The following is a 22,582-nucleotide window of genomic DNA, read 5'->3' on the forward strand; positions in this document are numbered from 1 at the left end:
GAACAACCATTCACACTCACATTCATATCTACGGTCAATTTAGAGTATTCAATCAGCCTAGTCCCCAATTGCATGTCTTTGGACTGTGGGAGGAAGCCGGAGTACCAGAGAGAACCCACGCAGACACGGGGAGAACATGGAGACTCCACACAGAAAGATCCCGTGCCCGAGCCGGGTCTCGAACCCGGAACCTTCTTGCTGTGAGGCCACAGTGCTGACCACTGCACCACCGTGCAGCCCCAACTCCAGACTCGATTGCGTCATTAATAAAGAAAAGTATGAAACAAAGGAAACCAGCACTGTGGTACAATTCTGAAACCCAACAGCTGGAACAAACAGCTCAGTACCTGGAGAGGACGTGGCGCTGCTCCATACTGGAAGAGTCAGGTGGGATCTGGCTGGAGAGCCTTAAAACTCAGACTAGATAAGCTGATTCTTGAGCATTAATAGTGGAGAACCAGAACCAGCTCAGGTTCCTCTCCAGCACTGGAGCCAGACTGGCAGAGAGCCACAGCTCTACTGACCCCAGTGGTCCTCTTTCCCTCCGCAGTCATGAGTTTATTAATTTTTAATGATCAAATTCATCTCCTGCTGCCATCAGCTAACACCAGGTTAACCTCAGAGACACCTGTAGGACAGACACACACCTGGAGTGCTTTGCTACCACTGACCTCCACCAAGTCAGCACAACAATGTCCTCCGCTAAACCTCCACCTGTCTCCTAGACCCCATCCCAACTAAGCTGCTCCAAGACTCTCTCCCCTCGTTAGCCCCTCCCTCTTAGATATGATCAATGTGGCGCTGGTATCTGGTTCCGTCCCTCAGTCCTTTAAAGAAGCAGGAATTAAGAAGTTCTACCAACTACAGAACGATATCAGATCATTTTCTCTCCAAGGTTCTGGAGAAAGCAGTTGCTAAACAGCTCTGGGACTTCTCCACAGCAACAGCTGATTGGAGGATTCAGTCAGGTTCCAGGTTCATCCTAGCACAGAAACAGAACTAGTCAAAGGTACCAGTGACTTCCTACTGGTACCAGATGAGGGACTGGTCTCTGTGCTGGTCTGATTAGATCTCAGTGCAGCTTTGATACCATTGACCACCATATCCTTCTACAGAGACTGGAACCTGTCACTGGTATTAAAGGAACCACACTAAACTGGTTCAGGTCATATTCACTAAGTCCATTTTTTCCGTTTATTAAACTCTGACAAAACTGAAGTTCTTGTGCTGGGCCCAAACACCTGAGGACCACCTGATCTGATGAGACAGGTACCCTGGATGGCACCACCCTGGCCCCCAGCACCACCGTAGGAACCTAGCAGTTCTCTTTGACCAGGACCCTTTAACTCCCACATTCAACAAACCTCCAGGACGCCTTCTTCCATCTACGTAACATCGCTAAGATCAGACACATCCTGGCTCAAGAAGATGCAGAAAAACTAGTCCCTGCTTTTGTCACTTCCAAGCTGGATTACTGCACCTCCCTCCTACCAGGCTGGACTAATAAGTCCCTAAAGACTCTCCAGCTGGTCCAGAACGCTGCTGCCGCATGTTGACTAGAACTGGTAGCAGAGACCAGGTCTCTCCTGGACTGCTTCTCTGCATGGCTCCCTGTCAGATTCAGAACAGAATTTAAAATTCTTCTTCTACCATCAAAGTCCTCAACAATCAGGCTCCTTCATCCCTGACAGAGCTCCTAGTCCCCTATGATCCAGCTAGAACCCTTCACTCCCAGGATGCAGGGTTCCTGCTGGTTCCTAGAGTTCTAACATTAGAATGGAGCCAGAGCCTTCAGCTATCAGGCTCCCCTCCTGTGGAACCGCCTCCCAGTTTCAGTCCAGGACCCAGACCCCCTCTCTAGGTTAAAGAGCAGACTTAAGACCTCCTTGTTGATGAGGCTTATAGTCAGGACTGCTTAGGCTGGCCCTTAGATCTGCTGCTATAGGCTCAGACTGCTGGGGATCTCCTATGGTTCACTGGGCTTCTCTCTCCTCCTCTCTTTCCTCTCTGTCCTCCTGTATGTGTCATACATAAACCATACTTATATGTGTTACTAACTCCTTTTCTTCTCCCCTCATCCCAGATCCTGGTGCTGCTGGAGGAGGCTCCAGACCTGAAGAGGCTCAGCTTGCCAACTGTAGCTCCACCTGCTCACTTCTCCGTTTATCCATCTCTTCCTTTCTCTCCCTCTTTCTCTCTATCCCTCTCTTTCCTTCTGTCTCTCTCTGTCCTCCTCCATTCTCTGTCTCTGTCTCTGTCCTGCTCTCCTGCTCTCTCTCCGTCCCCACTGATCCTGGATCTGCTCCACCTTCCTGCTGGTAAAGGAAGGTTCTGGTGGCTGCTGTTGCAGGATGTGCTGCTGATGGAGAATTGTTGGGTGGAAGTTCATTGAAGGAGGGAGGTGCTGGACCTGCTCTACTTGTAAAGTGTCATGAGATAACTTTTGTTGTGATTTGGCGTTATAGAAATAAAATTGACTTAACTAGCTTCACCGTTGGCAACCCTAAATGGTGTGCGAAGGGCAACCACCCTTTGAAATGTGAGTGTAAATGATTGCTCAGTTGGGCCACGACTCCATAACAAACACTGAGCTCTGCTTCCTAGAACAACCTGACCTGCCCCTCACACCACTCTTTCAACACCTTCCTAGTCTATCACCCCCCCCCCCCCCACACACACACACACAAACCAGTGCAATCACTTACATTGATTATCTCAGGTTGGAATCATCCCCGGCGGCACGGTGGTGCAGTGCTTAGCACTGTTGCCTCATAGGAAGAAGGTTCCGGATTTGAGTCCTGGCTGCAGCACGGGATTTTTCTGTGTGGAGTTTCCATGTTCTCCCTGTGCCTGCATGAGTTCTTTCCCATAATCTGGCTTGCTCCCACAGTCCAAAACATTCAATTGGGGACGAGGCTGATTGATTCTTTAAATTGACCATAGGTATGAATGTGAGTGCGAATGGTTGTTTGTTTAAATATGTTGGCCCTGCGATGGACTGGCGACCTGTCCAGGGTGAACCCCGCCTCTTGCCTGAAAGACGCTGAAATAGGCTCCAGCCCCCCGTGACCCTCAACAAGGATGGATGGATGGATGGATGGGTGGAATCATCCCCCTTCACTTTCCTCTAACTCGCTCAGCAGCCAACTGATTCACTCAATACATTCTTGTGCTGGGCCCCAAACACCTTAGAAACCTCTTATCTAATGAGACAGGTACCTTGGATGGCACCACCCTGGCCCCCAGCACCGCTGTAAGGAACCGAGGAGTTCTCTGTGACCAGGACCCTTTAACTCCCACATCAGTCAAACCTGCAGGACCCCTTCTTTCAACTACGTAACATCGCTAAGATCAGACACATCCTGGCTCATAAGATACAGAGAACCTAAAGTTTTTGATTTCTTCATTCTAGTGCTCAGGAGCCAGTGAACTCTGCCACGTCCCCATCTAAAGACAAATACATAAGTGTAAATGTGAAATGAAGACATTGTCTGGTTTAACATCACTCATCAGTTTTAAGATTATCATGAAATGATTATGGCAAAAGTCTTGAAGAGCTCGATACAGCAGAGGTGAAGAGGTTAGTGTCACTTTGGAAAAGTATATCATCATCTGCCAACCACAACTGATCATAAAACTAATGGAGGAACCTTCTGCAGTGAACATTATGAATGAATATCCTTGAACAAGACACCAAGCTGAGGTATTTATTTGATTTTCCCCTGCATTGAGACACCTGGAAATGAGTTCTAGAAAGATGCCCCCCATCCACTGTCTGATTAAAGCTTGACTGCATGCAGATATCAAACCTCTTGAGTAAATGTTTTCATAGGTTGCTTTTGGTCTGAGAACCTTAAATACCATTTACCTCCCCATTTTATACCCATGGGAAACAACACAGCTGTTTACAAAAGCTCAAGACAGTAATTTGGATTTGCAGTAAATGCCAGATCACAGCCAGCTTGTTGGATCGCACTGCTGCCTCACTCGTCATCATCAAGGCAGCCTCGATCAGGAGGTGACCTCTCTACTAACATTCAAGTAATTGTTCTTTGCTCAAGAGGAATTGAAATGGCAGCTCAGTGAGGTGTATGTCCAGTTGACTGGATTATCATGTCATTAACTGTAGACACAATTCCTCTGCAAGTTGGCTTGGTAGATAGACAGATATAGATAGATAGTTTATTGATCCTCATGGAGAAATTACAGGGATCAATTATCTATCTATCTATCTATTGGTTTGTGAGGATGAACCCCATTGACCACTTCAGCCAAGTTTTAGTGACCAGCCAGTCAGTGTCACAGCCAGTGACAGTTTTAATTGTAAATTCAGAGTTGCTGTATTTGGATGGAAATTCTTGATATCAATATAAGTTCTAACAGCCACCTAAGATGGTCTCTGAGTGCAGCTCTGCCACCTCCTGCCTTGATTTGACTCTGACGACATTCTTTAAGCGGGTGTTTTACAGCATTTCCAACCATGTCCTGAATATTATAAACATATCACTTCAAACGGGCAGTTTTCTGGATGCCTTCAAGACAGCTGAAGTAAGACCACTGCTAAAGAAATCAAGCCTGGATGCAAATGAACTACAAAACTACAGACCAATCTCCTCCTAACCCTAAACCTAATGCTAAGTAAAATACTTGAAAAGATAGCCTGAGTGCAGGTGAACTCCCTTCTTAAAGAGAACAACATCATGGAGGAATTACTACCAGGCTTCAGAACAAACCACAGCACTGAAACTGCTCTAACCAAAATATCCAGTGAGCTCAGGCTGAACTCAGACGCATACGAAGTGTCAGTCCTTGTATTGCCATGTCTCAGCGCAACATTATGTAACGTCACCCCTGATTGGTTGGCAGGATGGCCAATCCAGGCCCCGTTCACAGGAAGGAAACTGGTTTTAAAATGACTTTCCGATCAGCTGGAGGGGGGCAACCTTACCGGTCGCGTTAGCGCTGCATCCAGTGGCTAAGTCCGGCAGTCGGGGTAGTGAGTCCCTTGAATGGATCGCCGTGGTTTGGAGTCACTCTGTCAAAACCAAAGGTTGTCACCAAGCGGCTACCGCCGGTGGATACAGAGGACGATATTCTAACCTGGGTCACCGTAAAACAGCGCTTCCCCGGTAGGCTAACAACCAACTGCCATATCACGCGTCTCTGCCAGTGAGAGCGTAGTGTTTGGGTTGGCTACTTAATTATAAGAGCTGTTTTTTTTCTCTCCCTCTCTTGAATGAGAGTGTGTTATTTTTTTTTTAATTGGACTAAATTAATTTATTTGAGTGAACTGAATTTTTTCTCTCCTCTTCTGGATTACTTTTTTTGGACTAAGATTCTTTTAAGAATCATTTTTTTCCTTTCTTCCCCCTCTCTTCATTTACGGGATTACAGCGGTCCCTCTTTTATACCCTTATATCCCTCGGGGGATGCGTTCTAAAAATAACCCGCAACAGATGAAATCCGCAAAGTCATCAGCTTTATTTTTTACAATTATTATAGGTGTTTTAAGGCCGTAAAACCCCTAACCACACACTTTTCTCAGACAGGCATGAACATTTCTCACAGTTCTCTCTTATTTAAACACTCTCAAAGTTCAAACTTTTGCAGATTTTAAAAAATAAGTACAATATTAGTAAATGAAACCAAAGATGAAAACCTGTTTTCAAGCCCAAACATTTTTAACAAATTTAATTTTAATGATCTACGAGGTTCGAAACATAAGAAACTATGACCAGTCACTCCCGCGTATTTCCCAGTTCCTCTGACGGTGCCTCTTTGTCCTGGCGCTGCTCCGCTGTCACGTCTTTTTCCTCTGAAGGCCTTGGTGCAAGTTTTCTACCCGAAACCAAGTTTGAAGCTTTTAAGTTTGAAGTAGAAGACTTGCAAACATACAGCACTTCAAAGTCACACTGCTAGCAATTGAACATTCATGTAAATCTGGCTAGCCGAACAAGTTCTGTACTCCCTTAGCCAATCTGGACGCAGAACACGTGCAGTTCTCGCTGAACCAATCAGGATGCCGAACACAATGAGCATAGCTGTACGCCGTAAAAAAAAAAAAAAAAAAAAAAAGCATGCAAAATTACACTAAAAAAAAAAAAAAATATATATATATATATATATATATATATATATATATATATATATATATATATATATATATATATATATATATATATATATATATATATATATATATATATATATATATATACATACACACACAAATATATTTGTGTTAAAAACGAACCTGAGCTGTTGTTGTTTGACTATTTCTGTTGTTCTGGGCTGCGTACTTACAATTTGGTGAAGGGAAGGTTTCCTTGTTACTGTTTATATTCAGGATTGATCATTTTTTTTGGGTCATCAAAGTTTATCCTTGATGCTTCCTTGTGTGCGTGTGTGAGGGGGACTAATATGTGACTGACAAAACCAGAAAAACAAAACAACAAATATCCTTCATTTGTCAGGCTATATGCCTGGCTGGCACCCCAGAACAACCCAGTCCCCAAAAACCATCACAATTTGACACAATTGACCATGACATCTTAATAAATTGCCTTCCATCTATAGTTGGTCTTTCTGTACGTGTTTTAAACTGGTTCAGAATGTACATAAAAGGAAGAATGTGTATGTTAAACTTGGAGACCATATGTCAGAGAAGCACAATTGCAATTTTGGAGTCGCACAGGGAAGCTGTCTTGGACTGTTAACTTTTTTTCACTATATATGCTGCCATTAGGGGACATTATGAGAGACCACAATGTGTGCTTCTATAGTTACGCGGATGACACACAGCTATACATCTCTGTAGGACCAAATAATACCGCAGCTATACAGTACATTACAAACTGCCTACTAGCAATAAAGAGCTGGATGAGCAATAAGTTTCTCAAGTTCAATGAAAACAGAACTGAAGTCCTACTCACAGGCCCAAAGGAGAAAAGGAAAAGGCTCAGTTCAAACCTAGGACAATTGGCACCCTGGGTCAAACCAGAGGTTACAAGTCTGGGTGTCATCCTCGACTCAGACCTTAGCTTTAAGCCCGACATCAGCAAGGTTACCAAAATATCATTCTTCCACCTTAGAAATATAGCAAAAGTTAGGCCGTTTTTAAAGCAAAAAGATGCTGAAAGAGTAATCCACACGTCTCTTGTCAAATTGACTATTGTAATGCACTTTTCACTGGTCTGCCCAGAAAAACCCCTGAAAGACTGCAGCTCATTCAAAACTCTGCAGCACGGCTGCTAACTAGAACCAAGAGAAGAGAACATATCACTCCAGCGCTAGCTGTCCTGCACTGGCTGCCACTTGCATCCAGGATAGATTGCAAAGTCCTTCTCTTTGTATATAAAGCCCAGAATGAGCAGGGACCAGAATATATCGCCAGGTCCCTTGTAAATTATGAACCCCCAAGGGCACTGTGCTCATCAACTGCCGGCCTACTGGCACCAGCAGTGCAGCATTCGAAAACTATGCCCCAAAATTCTGGAATACATTGACTCTAGACATCAGGAAGGCAAGCTCATTAAACATCTTTAAAAGAGACCTAAAAACTCTTCTTTTCACCCCGGCCTATAAACCTTAGCCTACTGGTCGTGCCTCAGGCTTAGAGCTATATTGTTTTCTCTCTGTCCACGTTATGCATGTAATGTTTTAAGTGCATGTAATGTTTTTACCCCTTAATGGGAATGCATTCTACTGCACTCTTTTATTTTACTGCACTATTTTAAACCTAAGTTGTTGTAGTACATTGAATTGTCTCACTGTTGCACTTGATATTCTATCTTAACCATAAATTGTATCCTGTTTTATTATCTTATCTGCTCTTCTCTGTTTTGCCTATGTATCACCTTTTCTTTTGATCAACTGTAAAGCACTTTGAACTGCATTTCATGTATGAAAAGTGCTATATAAATAAAGTTTTACTTGCTAACTTACTTAACACAATCTTGTCTGAAGTATTCTCAGTTTTGCCGCTATGGACATCTGGGAATATTAAAAACATTCCCAGTAAGAGTCAAACAACGGTCGGCAGAGTCTGCCACCTAGCTGCCAACAAAATGTGAAGAGGTTCAGACAACCAGGGGCAGCCCCGTCTAGCCTGGCTAACCAGCAAACTGCTGCATCTGCTGGCAAGGTTGTTAGCTCGCTTCGAGGTGCTGCCAAGACCGTTAGTTCAATATTCAGCAGAACCGCCTCCACCGCCGCCAGTGACCAGTGCTCACTTCACTTCAGCATCTTTGAAAGGTGCACAGAGATGGCAATGCACATCCGTCCAAAATGCTCCAGCTGGCACCGAGTCTACCTGAAGCATGTGGGACTTCTAGGGAAAGTTTTTTTTCCAGAGAGAATTCAGAACTGACTGTGGTCAACCAGGGGAGAAAAGAGGTTTTCATCTCTGAGCTAATCCATGTAGAGGACAACTTGACGGCAAAACAATGGCCTGCAAACATGGAGGCATGACCCAAGAAGTGAAGAGCTCTCCTTGTGTAGTCTGCGCTATAAACTGTATTCCAATGAGGATGTGTGTGTGCATGTCAGCTGTCCATTTTGCATGAAACTAGTTGATGTACAGTGTGACTGCACTAAGTTATTTCAAATTGTACATAGCAACAACAGTCTAACAGTGATAAAGGCCTCAAAGAATTGATTTTTCATTTAACTTCATGGATGTGAGCAGCTTCAGTTATGTGCATTAACATGAAAGATGAATAGCTGCCACTACACATGTGTATGTCTAATAAATCACAAAGCTTAAATAAGGATTGATTCTGTGGTCAGCCTGGCACCCCTGCCTGCTGTAACTGTATGACTAAATACATGTAAGTGTTATGACATCACCGGAGCAAATGTTTGCACTGTACCAGCACAAGTGTCAAACTCTGCCTGTGGATGTGGGTCATAAATGTGATGATTTTTGGCATGAAACTCACATCTGGCTTGAGCCAAATTCCAGAAGGTTACAACAGTGCAGCTTGGAACGAGCTCCCCATAAAAGCTAGAACAAGGTTAAGAGTGGCTGCCGACCACAGAGGTGCAGCCAGCCAGTATCAGCTGATAGATGCTGATCTGAGGTGTCAGCTGAGGACCCAATTCACTGCTTCCATCCCAGAGCCAGAACACAATCTTAGAACTCCTGCAAATACAATAGAGCTTTTTTCTTGGCTTCAGTGTTCCCAACTGAACTATAATTCTGTCATTTCAATCACCACCAGGTTTCTGCTTCACACTTACAGTAAATCTGACCCGGACAGCTCACACTGCCCCCTACTGGCAAAAACATATATCAGGTTCTACAGCTTAATTAAAATACAAATGCATTGATTGACATGTTTGTGTTCACTGGCAGAATTCTTCACAACAACAATAAGCTGCTAAACACAAAGCATCATGTGAGAGAAAAAAACGTAACAAATCAAAACACACTGGTGGTTAACAATCACTTGTGATCATGATGCAGTATTTCCCACACAGACACACGCAAAGTCACTTACATACACACTCGAACACAAACACGTACATCACACACATACACACACTCACTCACTCATACTCTGACACACACAGACCCACACTCTCACAAACACACATTCACACTCACACAAACCCACACACAGGTGCGCAGTAACATACTTACATACATACATACACATCCACACAAAATGCACACTAACACACATTCACAAACACATACTCTCTCTCTCTCTGTCACACACACACACACACACACACACACACACACACACACACACACACAAACTAACCTTAACTTTCAGTTTTGTAAATTCTTGGTTTGTGCGAATAAATTTCTGTTAATTCCCATGGAAAATTCCCCACATGGAAAATTCCCTGAAATTTGCAGTCTTAGTCAGTACACTCAAAACTGCACAAATAATCTTTCATGATGCTAAAATTAATGTTACAAATATTTAATAAGATTGTGAACAGGTTTGAGAGTGTTAGCAAATTTAAAGAAGAACTTTAAAAGATGAGGGATGCGTTGTGTCAGCTCCAGTCTGACCCAGCAGTCAATCTCTGGAAAAAAAACCCCCACATATATAAATGAACAAACAAAACAAAACCCTTCTTTCCTGTGTAACGACACAGACATGTTTACAGTTGTCACTTTAATGCCATTTGATAACCTGCATCTTGTCAGAAACAACCAATGACACACATCATTGTGACAGAAAGGATCAAAACATCTGAAAATTCAAATATAAGTTGGAGGAAACGTCTTTTGTCCCTGCAATGGACTGGCGACCTGTCCAGGGTGAACCCTGCTTCTCGCCCGTAGCTGCTGGGATAGGCTCCACCCCCCGACCCTTAATAGGAATAAGCGGAAGAAAATGGATGGATGGATGGAAAAGTCTTTTTGCATTTGGAAACAAAATGCCTAAATATGGTAAAAATGTTGTGTTTGTAGTATCCAGAAGTTGGTGGTGTTGCTAGTCAGTGAGGTCAGGTCACTGCTGCTGGCTGCAGTTCATCTGAGAGGTCCTGACCAGTTGAGGATGGCCAAGTTCTTCCATGTCCGCGCTATATTGTAATGTTGACATAAATTTGGAGAACTACATGATGTATGAATCTGTTCTTTTACTAAATGTAATCAATTTAAATGTCAAAAGTGCAATGTGCTTCTACTTAACCACCAAAGGAAAAACAAATAAATCGATCAAGTTGCTTTGAAATAAAGTGGATACAGCTGGAGAATTTCATATGGCGTAGCACCAACAGATCGTCATACAGTCTACTAGTTATGAATATTTACAAATATCAATATTTTCAAGAAAATTAAATGATCAAACAAAACTCAGTGCTGTTGGAAGTAAATTGTTATTGTCTTGCATCAACCACTGAAAGTAGTTGAGTTTTTCAAATTTGAGTGTTGAACATGCAAATTGATAGATAGAAAATAAATAAATGAAAGAAATCATTTTATTTAAAGTATAAAGTTCTCAAAATTTTAAAAATAAAACTTTCTGAACAAATATATCAAATCTTTCCGATAACAGTGTCTTTAATTTGGTTTTCATGGTGTCTTTTCCCTCGACTCACAGCAGCTACATTTAATCTTAATAACTGTAACTGATTTCACTAAAACAATTCATTACAATTTCAGGTCACCAGTCCATGGCAGGGCCAACACATAGAGACAGACAACCACTGGCTCTCCCAGCCACGCCTACGGTCAATTTAGAGTCTGGATTAACCTGGTCCCTCTTGATGGCTTTGGACTGTGGAGGAAGCTGGAGTACCAGAGAGAACCCAGCAGGAACAGGGAGAACATGGAGACTCACCCAGAAAGACCCCGTGCTGCAGCCGGGGCTCCACCCACAACCTTCTTGCTGGGGGCCACAGGGAGGACCACTGCTCCACCGTGCCACCAGGTATTAATACTTTAAATCTCATTCCATAAAGAAGAAATAAGGACACATTGTGTGACAAATCTGTTTGAACTTATCAAGGAATCAACCATTGGAATCAATGTGAAACTGGCAGGAACAAGTTTTTCCTTAATCCATTCTGGGAAAAAAAAAACAATCTGACTATTAAAGCAAACTGTTATGAGGTTGTAAATACCCACATCTAAAATCAGTGGTTTAAATTCCTAAAAAAAGAATTCGTATCAAATGTGCTTTCCTCCGAGAGCGAAGCACAACATTAATTCGTCCTCCAACAGCCCTCAGGGAAAAACTTGAAAGTCACAAACAGAAATTGTTAGATGATTATGACAGTGTGTTTTGTGACAACTGAAAACATTTTAGCTCCCAGGTGTTGTTTTTGGCCCTTTATCATTAACAAGCTAGCATCTGTTTGTTTTTTAAAGATGCAGTAAGCAGTTACATAACCTGGCTCGGCTGACAGCTGTGACATTTGATTCTTCAGGGTCAGTGACCAAAAGCTTTTCCTCCCTCTGATGGATGGATGGATGGATGAACTATTCACAAAAAACACTATCTATATATATATGTGTGCGTGTGTATATGTATAGGTCTGTATATGTATATACACACCTATACATATACACACACACATATAATGCGTCTGAGTGTGAGATGAGTGTGCATGTACACACACACACACACATATATATATATATATAAATATATATATATATATAAATATATATATAAATATATATATATATATATATATATAAAAAATCTCCCTTTCACCCCTCTAACCCTTGTAGGGTGGTTCTGTATCCTCCTGTACTCCTTTACACTGTGTTCCAAATTATTATGCAAAGTGTGTTCAAGTGTCAGAAAGGTAATTTTTTTTGGTTACCCAGTGAAACTCATGGATGCTATTGTGTCTCAGGGCTCTTTGGGTCAGTGAAATCAATCTCAGACACCTGTGTCAATTAGACTGCCAGGTGAGTCCAATTAAGCAAAAAACCACTTAAGAAGGACGTTCCACAATATTAAGCAGACCACCATTTTCAAGCAAAATGGGGAAGAAGAAGGATCTTTCTAGTGCCGACAAGCAAAAAATAATGGAATGCCTTGGACAAGGTATGAGAACTTCAGATATTTCGCGAAAACTGAAGCAGGATCACCATACAATTAAGAGCTTTGTCGCTGATTCAGAGCACACACGGATTCGTGCTGATGAAGGCAAAGTGAGGAAAGTTTCTGCCAGACAAATGCATCGGATTAAGAGAGCTGCTGCTAAAATACCATTACAAAACCGCCGACAGATATTTGCAACTGCTGGTGCCTCTGGAGTCCCACATACATCAAGGTGTAGGAACCTTCAGAGACTTGCAGTTATGCATAAACCCTCTATTCAGCCACCCTTGAACAACTCCCACAAGCAGAAATGGCTCCAGTGGGCCCAAGAAATACATGAGGACCAATTTTCAAACAGTCTTGTTTACTGATGAGTGCCGTGCAATCCTGGATGGTCCAGATGGATGGAGTGGTGGATGGCTGGTGGACGGCCACCATGTCCCAACAAGGCTGTGACGTCAGCAAGGAGGTGGCGGAGTCATGTTATGGGCTTGAATCATGGGGAGAGAGCTGGTCGGCCCCTTCAGGGTCCCTGAAGGTGTGAAAATGACCTTTGTAAAATAGGTGGAGTTTCTGACCGACCACTTTCTTCCATGGTACAAAAAGAAGAACCGTGCTTTCCGTAACAAAATCATCTTCATGCATGACATTGCACCATCACATGCTGTAAGGAATACCTCTGCATCACTGGCTGCCATAAGCATAAAAGAAGACAAACTGATGGTGTGGCCCCCATCCTCCCCCGACCTCAACCATATTGAGAACCTTTGGAGCATCCTCAAGCAAAAGATCTATGAGGGCAGGAGGCAGTTCACATCCAAACAGCAGCTCTGGGAGGCGATGCTGACTCCCTGCAAAGAAATTCCAGCAGAAACTCTCCACAAAGTCACAAGTTCAATGGATGCAAGAATTGTGATGCTCCTATCAAATAAGGGCTCCTATGTTAACATGTAACTTGACCTGTTAAGATGTTTTGATTAAAATTGCTTTTGATTTTCACTAAATATGAGCTGCCAGTGCTTCTCATTTAACAAATGACCATATTCAGTACTTTCCAACAATAGCATGGTTTGAAACTCTGTTGTGCATAATAATTTGGAACAGTGCGTTTTAAGATTTTATTTTTGAACAAAATACTGTTATCATTGGGAGGTTTGTTCACTAACATTTGAATTGTACTCTAAAGGTTGATGACTTGAAAAATGTGACAACTGTCATTTGTATTGAGTATTTAGCAAAATCGGAGAAAAATATCATTTGTATAAGAATTTGGAACGCAGTGTACTACTGACAAGACTGATCAATCGAGGCCACATGTGACATAAAGGTCAGCTGGTCATCGACAATGACTCCCAGATTTCTGGCAGAGTTTGTGGGTTGTGAATTTATATGAACCAAGCAGAACACTTATCTGTGGGTGACATGCTTAAAAGACAATGAGCTCAGTTTTGGATGGATTTAGTAAAAGGTGGCATTCCTTCATGCATGTAGAGATATCAGCCAGACACGCTGATATCCGAGCTGAGACAGTTGTGTCTTCAGGTGTAAAAGACAGGAAAAGCTGAGTGTCATAAGTGCAGCAGTCATAGCAGGTGACCTGTCCAGGATGTACCCCACAGTCATTGGAAGACAACTCAGGAGAACAGCTAGAAAATATTTGGAACTCAATAAGTTAAAGAAACTGTTGAGAAGTTCATTAAACAATGGCAGCAAGAATGCATCTGTTAACAAGGCCGAAGGACGCCACACAAACTATTAAGTTTTGTGGTTATTATTTTAGAGAAAGGACTATTATTTATTTATTTGAAAAATATGACACTGAAACATTTTAGTTTTAAACCAGCTTTTAAAAGATTTTTAAAATTTGTGTTTTGTTGTCACATAACGTGAGACATCACACAACATGGATGCTCAGCATGGATGGCAAGTGGGTCTAAGAGCAGACCACAGCAATCTTCCAGACCCAGAGCCAGAGATCCAGGAACCATCGCAAAAGCAGATATTCAAGACAGAGTGTCTGGTATTAACAGCACCAGTCCCTGACATGATCCACACCTAATGGCTAGAGAAACCAACTGATCTCCATTAAGGCCTGGCAGCACAACTGAACCAACTGCTGATGAATGGGACCCACACAGAATGGTAAAACCAAGGAGGACAGTCCTGGTCATGAAGGACCCCAGAAGGGTTTGATCCCATTCAGCTACCAGCCAGTAACTTGCCTCTGCACCACATGTCAGAGCCTGTAGTGTAAGGCATCATAGTGGTGAAGTAGAAGAGGAACATGGGCCGATACATGAGCACGGCCCAGAAAGGGACTGGTAGCAGCACCAGGCAAGTCAAGCACCAGCTACGATTGGATGGAGCAATCACTTAAGACTGCAAGACCAGGCAAACCACCATAGCACCACCTGGATTAACCCTAACCCTAAAGACTATGATTCTATGACATGCACATGGATACCTGAATGCTGGGAAATGTCAAATATCAACCTTCAACAAGAACTCAATGGGGTTCTGGAGAACAGTTCTGGAGAACAACTCAAAGCCAGCTGCACAAGTGGCAATCAGGTCCCATCCCTGCTGCTGCTCTGTTTAGACCTGAACTCCCCTCAGCCAGACCACCATTTAGATAGGCTTTTGATCCAGTTCAGAAGTGGATCCATCATCAATCATCTCCTCTATATAATGACAGTTGTAAGCAGGAATGGGCGAGACATGGAATTACCAGGATCTACAGCAACAACACCAGAATGTCATTCAGACTAGATCACCATGGTTGGAGTACTGAAGAGAGAGAAGATGATCATAACTGGCTGAACTAACAAAAGGCAGCAGAAGTTCAGGAAAGCTGCAAGAACCTGTGTATCCCACAGGCTAATGGAAAATGGTGGTGAGAGGAGGATTTTACATTGTCTTTTTTTCCATTTTCAGTTGGTAGCAGCATGATAAATAATAATAACAATAATAATAATAATAATAATAATAGACTGTCATATGAACATTTTCTAGTTTGCCTACAACGTGAAATGTTTGATTGCAAAGGTCCAACTGAATGACTTTGATTCAAGCACATTTTTGGGAAAATTTTGACTAAGCGAGTTTTGTAGTACTCCATAAATCTCTGTTCTATTTATACTTCTCACTAGCAAATAATATTTGTAAAATATTATGTAGCACCATGGGTCTGGTCTTCATCGACACCAGACACAAAAAGTCAAAAGTTCTTTCAGGTTTTGAGAAAATATTCTGTCCATCAAGAAAAGACTGAAGACTTTTATGATGAGTGCATTTCCAAAACAAGGTTTTATAGATTAAGTTATGAGACAGCTGTGCAGATTTGTCATTTATTGAGGTCTTTAATGAGTTCAGTGGACCGTTTTCATTGAATAATTGTATTTTTTCCTCTATTAACAGATTTATAGTGTTTTGGAATAAAAGCTAACACCTGCCCTCGTTAGTAGGTTTCCAGTGTTATTCCCTCATGTTTGATTCCAGTGTTTGACCAGTTTTGTTTCCTCATGTACCCTTTTGCACAGGGTTTCTGTACCTCTGACTGATTGGTTAGTTTGCATGATTTTGACTTTGGCCTATTTTAGGACTTCTGATTCTGCCCACTTATTTTGTACTCCTGCCTTGACTGACTGCCTTCCACATATAACAAACTCATTTCTCACAATAAACCGATTATCGCCATCTGCTCTATCTTGGGGCTGCTCTGTGGGTATGTTTGTCTGTAGGAATCTGACAGACATCAGTAGCTCAGGTTGATTAAAATATTCCAGTGATTATGACGGTTGGATGGGATGATCATTCCTCCAGACTTGATCGGAGTCATGGTTGCTCTGTTCATCCAAAATCATGTATTACTGAAAATTAAAACTAAATAAATATAAAGACCAATTACAATTAATACACGACAAAACCTGAATAACAAAGGCTAGTAACAGAGCTGTAGTAAAACCAACAACTTTTGTCCTTGTTATAACTTAATGCAATTGTCATCCTTTTCCCAGAACCCAAGATGTGTTCTGCTTATGTAAAACTGAACATAACACATATAGGAAAGCATCCATTTTCACTTAAAATTTTGCTTGTAATTTCATCCATATTTCATCAACATTTGAATGATTGTTTTATTGTAAACATAAACTGAGAAAAACAAATTTTAGTTAAAGAAATAATGTCAATCAGCGATTTAATTTGACCCCCCCCCCCCATTCCCACGTAGTTAATTTGATTGTACCCATATAAAGAACAATCAGTAATGGACTTGGTCCCTGGACCATTTTAAATTGATCACAATAACATTTGCAATACAGAAGAAATTTACAAAAATGCATAGGAGCATGGAGAGAGGGAAAAAAAAGGCAAATTCTGTCAATGACTTGTAACTTGGCTAGAGTCAGACAAAGTCTCATTGGCAAATTATTTTGGTTCTCTCTGCCTGAAGACTGAAACTATTATCACTTCTACCAAGTTTTGTTATGAAATATTTACAAAAGTAATTGAGCAGGGAAAGGATAAAATCTAGATTTTCTTTGAGAATTCCAAATAGTGAGTACCTCATTGGGAGGAAATGCTGTTGTAGCAAGACCATGGCTGTTGGATTGTATTCAGGATCCTAATCTGCAGAAATTATTTCTGATGGTATTTTATTCTATTGCTGAAGTATTACAGATTTATTTTCTGAAATATTGCTTTTTGAACTTACTACCAAGTCCATAGTCTTTGATATTGATTTCCTTTGTATTTAATTTAATATTTTTTTCTTATACATTTTTTTTTTGTGTTTGGACAGGAAATAGTGTCCCAAACTGCACACACAAATGCAAACAAGACATAATTTAGATCATTATATGGGTTCAGCCTAAAGCTACCAGTTTGTGGATTGTCCTGCAAGACTTATATGTTGTATTAATGGTGGACTAAGAGTATCCTCTTTAATGATACTTTACAAATAAAGCAGGTACAAACCATTCAATTGAATAAAATTCAGCTATTTAATGTCGTATGCCTTGTTAGGGCCTGTAAGCAACCTAAAATATCCTCAGTAATTGTTTTTGTCTGTGAAAATACTGGGATATAGAAAATGCTCAACAAAATGCCTCCTGAATTGTCAGAAGCTTCACGTGTGAAATCTAGAAGATACAGTGATTGCCAGTTTCTTAGGAACACATTGATGAAACAAATGCAGTATCATATCAAAGCCTGTAATAGATATTCCATTTATGTTCAGTTATAATTGAAACTTACTATTCTATTGAAACTGCGTGACACACGAATGAATGCCGTTTATTGGTTGTTGTTGAAGCTGTTATTGACATAATGTAACTCTTAATTACTGTGTTGTGGACAATTGAACTGTTTAAGTTTTCTTGAAGCTGTTTTACCCCTCCTACAAGAGGCTCCTTTATTTCTAATTCATTGGTGGGGAGTTGCAGGCTTTTGTGACTCTACATGAGGGTGACCTAATGACTCATTCTTGCATGTGAGCTGTGGGTTTCAGATTTGTTGAGGTTACATAAAAGTTGTTGGCTAAACTGCTGTATAGGTGGTTCATTAGTGGGTCTTTTATTCAACCATTATTTCTGTGGGTTATTTGTATGATTGGGTGTAGTTTCCAAGGAAGGGTGGTCAGGACCGTCATGTGGGTAGGGGTTAAGTAATGACATAGGCCACCTCCTTTGTTCAGGGATGGTCACTCCAGTTTGGCATAGATGATAATGTAACACTTGTGGATATGTATTGGGTTAGTTATACAGGTAAGATGTCACACAGGGATATCCCTTAAAGATGACAGCGTTTTATTCCTAATGAACAGAGAACAAAACAGAGGCTTCACATTAAAACATCAGTTTTCTCCAACCCCTGTTTACAGAATTGAAAGGAACTGAATTGTGTAGAATGGTTATATTGCTATTGCACAGCTGTTGAATGGAATTCAAGTGCAAGTCCTTGTGATAAGATCATAAAATAAACAGACAATCTACACAGTCTTTAAAGAAGTCATGGTTTTAGACTCCTTCATTCCAGACAGTAATTATTTGAAGTCTTTGGTTGGACTGCATATTTTGTACTGAGTGATGACCCCCTTTCACAGAAATTGTGTTTCCAGACATGGTAACCTTAAGGTGAAATGTGGTAGTGGAAAATTTTCCTCCTCATTCCTCTGCTCTGCTGTTGTCTTGTGGAGCAGTGAGGAGGAAGTGGAAATGCTGTGAGGTGAGATCAGCCACAACCAGAACCTATCAGACCTCTCAAGTAATATGGACGTCCCTCCTCTGGTTTTAACTAGAGAGCTCTGGTGACCTCAAATGGTAGTTTGATGAATATACAATATGAAATGATTTTGATGTATTTTGAATCAATAATCATACATGACAATTTTTCCACTAGAAAAATGAGAATTTCATGCTAAAAACATACTGTATAAATCTAACCCTAACTCAAAAAACCCATAACAGACACAAGATATAGGCAGCTTTGTGATTTTGTATGATAAGTCAGTACTTGCCAAGGCTAGGGTTAGGTACAATGTAAGAGTACCACCCCACCCAAAGTGGTACACTTTGGAACCGTAAGGTGTAGGAGGCTGAAAGTTGATGCATAGGGTTCTGATGGTCGGCGGAGTGATTGGTGAAAGTTTCAAGTGGATTGGCGCAAAGGGGGCGGAGTTATTGGCGAATAAGCTCCTATTTTGAGCTTCATTGGCGGTGCACTTTTGAGCTGTAGGGGGCAGAGTGCTGAGAGTCTGGCTACCCCCCAAATGTGGGCGCGGACTTTCCAACGAGCCTAGTCCGGAGTCTCTAGGATGTTCCTAACCTGAGTAATGTGGATTTTAAATTCCCCCATTCAAGTGAATGGGAGTGAGTGAAAAATTTGACAGTGTTTTGTGTGAAAAGTGTCCTGTGGAAAGTGTCTAGGAGCATGTTTGGGGTGATTTGGAGTGTATTGGTAGTACTTTGTTGGGTATGAATTTTGCAAGTTAGTATGGGGTGGATAGCACTTGCTGTGTGCTGAAGTGTGTGGGTGAGTGTGGGTGAGTGTGTGTGTGTGCGTGCGTGTGCGTGCGTGAGGGTTAGGGTTAGGCAAGAGTAAAGGGCGGAGGTTAGGGTTTGGGTAGAGGGCAGAGGATAGGTTTGAGGGTTAGGGTTAGGGTTAGGTATAAGGTAAGAGTACCACCCCAAGGTTAGGGTTTAGGGTTAGGGTTAGGTTAGGGGAAGGGGAAATTTCCAATCTGTTAAGAAGAGAAAAAGCACGGCTCGTCGCATAACATAAATATCCTCTATTTGATCCTTTTTTTTGTAAGCGATCACAAGAGGAGGTCATATGAATCCTTGGTTATGTTAGAAGCAGAGAAGATCTGTAGGTCATCCTTCTGTGCTGGCCTTGGAATCGATCCTGTAATTTTTGGACTGGTGGCAAGAGCCATACCCTCTCTGCCACCAGTGGATCTCAACAGGTAGGTAAAGATGTGCATTTTGTAATTCAATTGAGGAAAGTTTAAAAAAAGGGGGGAGGGGGTGAACCTTAGTGATTAAAAGCAGTATTAAAACAAGGGGGGTCGTCTCCATCTATATTAAAATTAAATATCACGTCTTTCATTTAGGCCAAGGGGATGGATGGTCTCCAGCTTTTGTATCAAAGCTGATTCCTTTGCTCTCCTCCCGCGGAGTGACAGGGATGCGGTGGACAGTGCCCCCAAGAGGACCAGGTTGGTAACACCATGCACTCTGCAGTGGCGATGGAGGAGAGCTGTCTCGGTTTCTTTACGGATGCAGTATAAGTGTTGATAAAATCTGTCTTTCAGTTTATTTTTTGTTTGTCCCACATATAATTTTTGGCAATGTTTGCACAAGATAATGTAAACCAGGTTGGATGAATCTAACTGTAGTGTGTCGTCCAACGGGGTTCCTTTTTTTGCTATGTGGGTTATAAATAAAATTTTGTCTTCTAAAATGTACATGGTTTGTCTCCTTTTCGTTAGTAAATCCTGCATGGACGAGAAGGTCTTTAAGGTTTTTGTTTCTACGGTAAGCTGTGATAATGGAGACTTGTGAAAAAAATGGCATGTCATTTTGAAGTTGAATAAAATTCCGTCTCATTTTATAGGTTCATATAACAGAGGAGGAGGAAAAAGGAGTTACCAGGGGAATAATCCTGTTTTCGGTAGGTTGGGAAGCGGGGACAGTTGTTCTGCCTAATGTTTCCCTTTTGATTTCCCTCAGGAAGGACCTACTGTAGCCCGTCTGACGTAAAGCCTTGAAAAGAGTGGTTGTGGCTTTTTCTACATCCTCCTGCTCTGTGCACAAACGGCGGAATCTTATCAACTGGGATTTAACAATGCCTTTAAAAGTGTGTCGGGGATGGAAGCTGTGTTTGTCTAGGAGTGCATGTGTATCTGTGGCTTTAAAATACACGCAGGTTGCCAGATTCCAATGGTTCTTATGTTTCTTAAAAAAGATCGTCGTGTCTAAAAATTGGAGTTCCTCTGTCTGTACACTAGCCTTCAGTTTAATCGTGTTGTGATGTTCATTCAAGATGTTAAAAAAATGATTAAAATCCTCACGGGAATTACTCCAAATACCGAATATGTCATCCAGACATCTTAGGTAAAGAATGGGGAGTTTAGAGCACTTCAGGAATGCTGTCCTCTCCCATTCTGCCATATATATGTTGGCATAAGCAGGTGCAAACTTCTTCCCCATCGCTGTCCCATGGACCTGAAGGTAAGAGGAAGAGTTGAAGATGAAGTCATTCTTCTTAAGACTGATTTCCAACAGTTCCAGGAGAGCATCATCTGGACGAGAGGGATCCGGGGATCTTGAAAAAACCTCCCTAACTGCGTGGAGTCCTAGATTGGTATCGATGTTGGTGTACAGTGAGTCAACGTCGATTGAGAAGAGTAGCGTGTCAGGAGGAACTTCGATCAAACTGATCTTTACTAAGAAGTCATATGTATCTTTGATATAGCTGCCATGTTTCTGAGAGAGAGGATTTATGTGGGAGTCGATATATTCCGCGATCCGATAGGATTCGCTCCCACAATCAGAGACGATGGGTCTGCCAGGTGGAATCCGATATGGAACTGTCCAGGTCTCCGGGTCTTTGTGTATTTTTGGTAGGAGGTAAAATTTCCTTGGATGCGGGAGAGCTGGACCTTTGAGTTAAGTTTTTTGTTTATGTGAAATGAATTTCCGTTTGTATAGGTCTTCTATAATGACGTGCAGCTGATGTTGGGTTTCTGCTTGTAGGAGTTTCTCCAGGGGTTTATAATGCAGCGTGTTCCTAAGATGTCTGTCTGCTTCAATTAGGTACTGTGCTTTGTCCTGTATAACAATTTTAGAACCCTTGTCCGCTGGTTTAATAATTAAATCAAGGTTTTGTTGTAGTTGTTTTAGAGCTTCTTTTTCCGGAGGTGTTAAATTGAATTCTGATTCTTTTTTTAGGTGGAATTCCTCCAACATCAGATTGTCCTGCTCTATCATCCTTTCCAGTTCCGGTGGACTATTGGTACCAGAGGGTTCCCAGAATGAGGGCCCAGTGAATCTTGGTCCCTGACAGGAGACAGCATCTCTAAAGTAATATCTTAGTTTTAGTCTTCTATGAAAATCATAGAGACTGCGACGTAGGTCATTTTTATTTGTAGTAGTTGGTGTCGGAACAAAAAAGAGACCTTTCTCTAGTACGCTGCATTCGGCGTTATTCAGGACATATGAGAGGGAGAGGTTCAGGATATTACTATCCACAGGGTCGGGAAGTCCTGTACGCTCCCTCAGCAGTTTAACTGGTCTAACCAGTTTGTAAGGATGGCATCTGCTGTAGATGCTGTCCAGTGTACCTGGTCCGACTTCACCTTGAAATTGCTGTCCTGGATGCCGTGTAGAATTCTGTATTTTTTATTAAAAAATTGGTTTAATTGAGTCATCCTGTCCTGAGTTTTTCTGTTTTGATTTTTAGAAACCTGGATCAACGGGAAGAATATTTCCGCATGTGGGAAGATGTCCTTTGCCGCTGAATAATGCTGGTGAAATTGTTTTCTGACTGTTTCCATCAGT

The 22,582-nt window shown here is 41.7% G+C and overlaps 1 protein-coding gene and 1 long non-coding RNA gene across 2 annotated transcripts; one reads left to right on the forward strand and one right to left on the reverse strand.

Annotated features, from left to right (window-relative positions):
* Nucleotides 1–4,845: 4,845 nt before the first annotated feature.
* LOC147243479 (uncharacterized) lies at nt 4,846–22,331 on the forward strand. Its single transcript, XR_015110633.1, has 7 exons — nt 4,846–5,129; nt 11,129–11,396; nt 20,134–20,238; nt 20,512–20,557; nt 20,637–20,693; nt 21,779–21,838; nt 21,974–22,331. It is a non-coding gene; the product is annotated as an uncharacterized LOC147243479 (long non-coding RNA).
* LOC147243480 (uncharacterized) lies at nt 20,708–21,634 on the reverse strand (the record flags this gene model as incomplete). Its single annotated transcript, XM_086190470.1, has 1 exon — nt 20,708–21,634. A coding segment is annotated over one exon (927 nt), but the record flags the coding sequence as incomplete, so codon positions are not given.
* Nucleotides 22,332–22,582: the final 251 nt, after the last annotated feature.

This window comes from Aulostomus chinensis, chromosome 20, assembly GCF_037954235.1.
Source record: "Aulostomus chinensis isolate RoL2024-O1b breed Wild chromosome 20, RoL_Achi_v1.0, whole genome shotgun sequence".
NCBI lineage: Eukaryota > Metazoa > Chordata > Actinopteri > Syngnathiformes > Aulostomidae > Aulostomus > Aulostomus chinensis.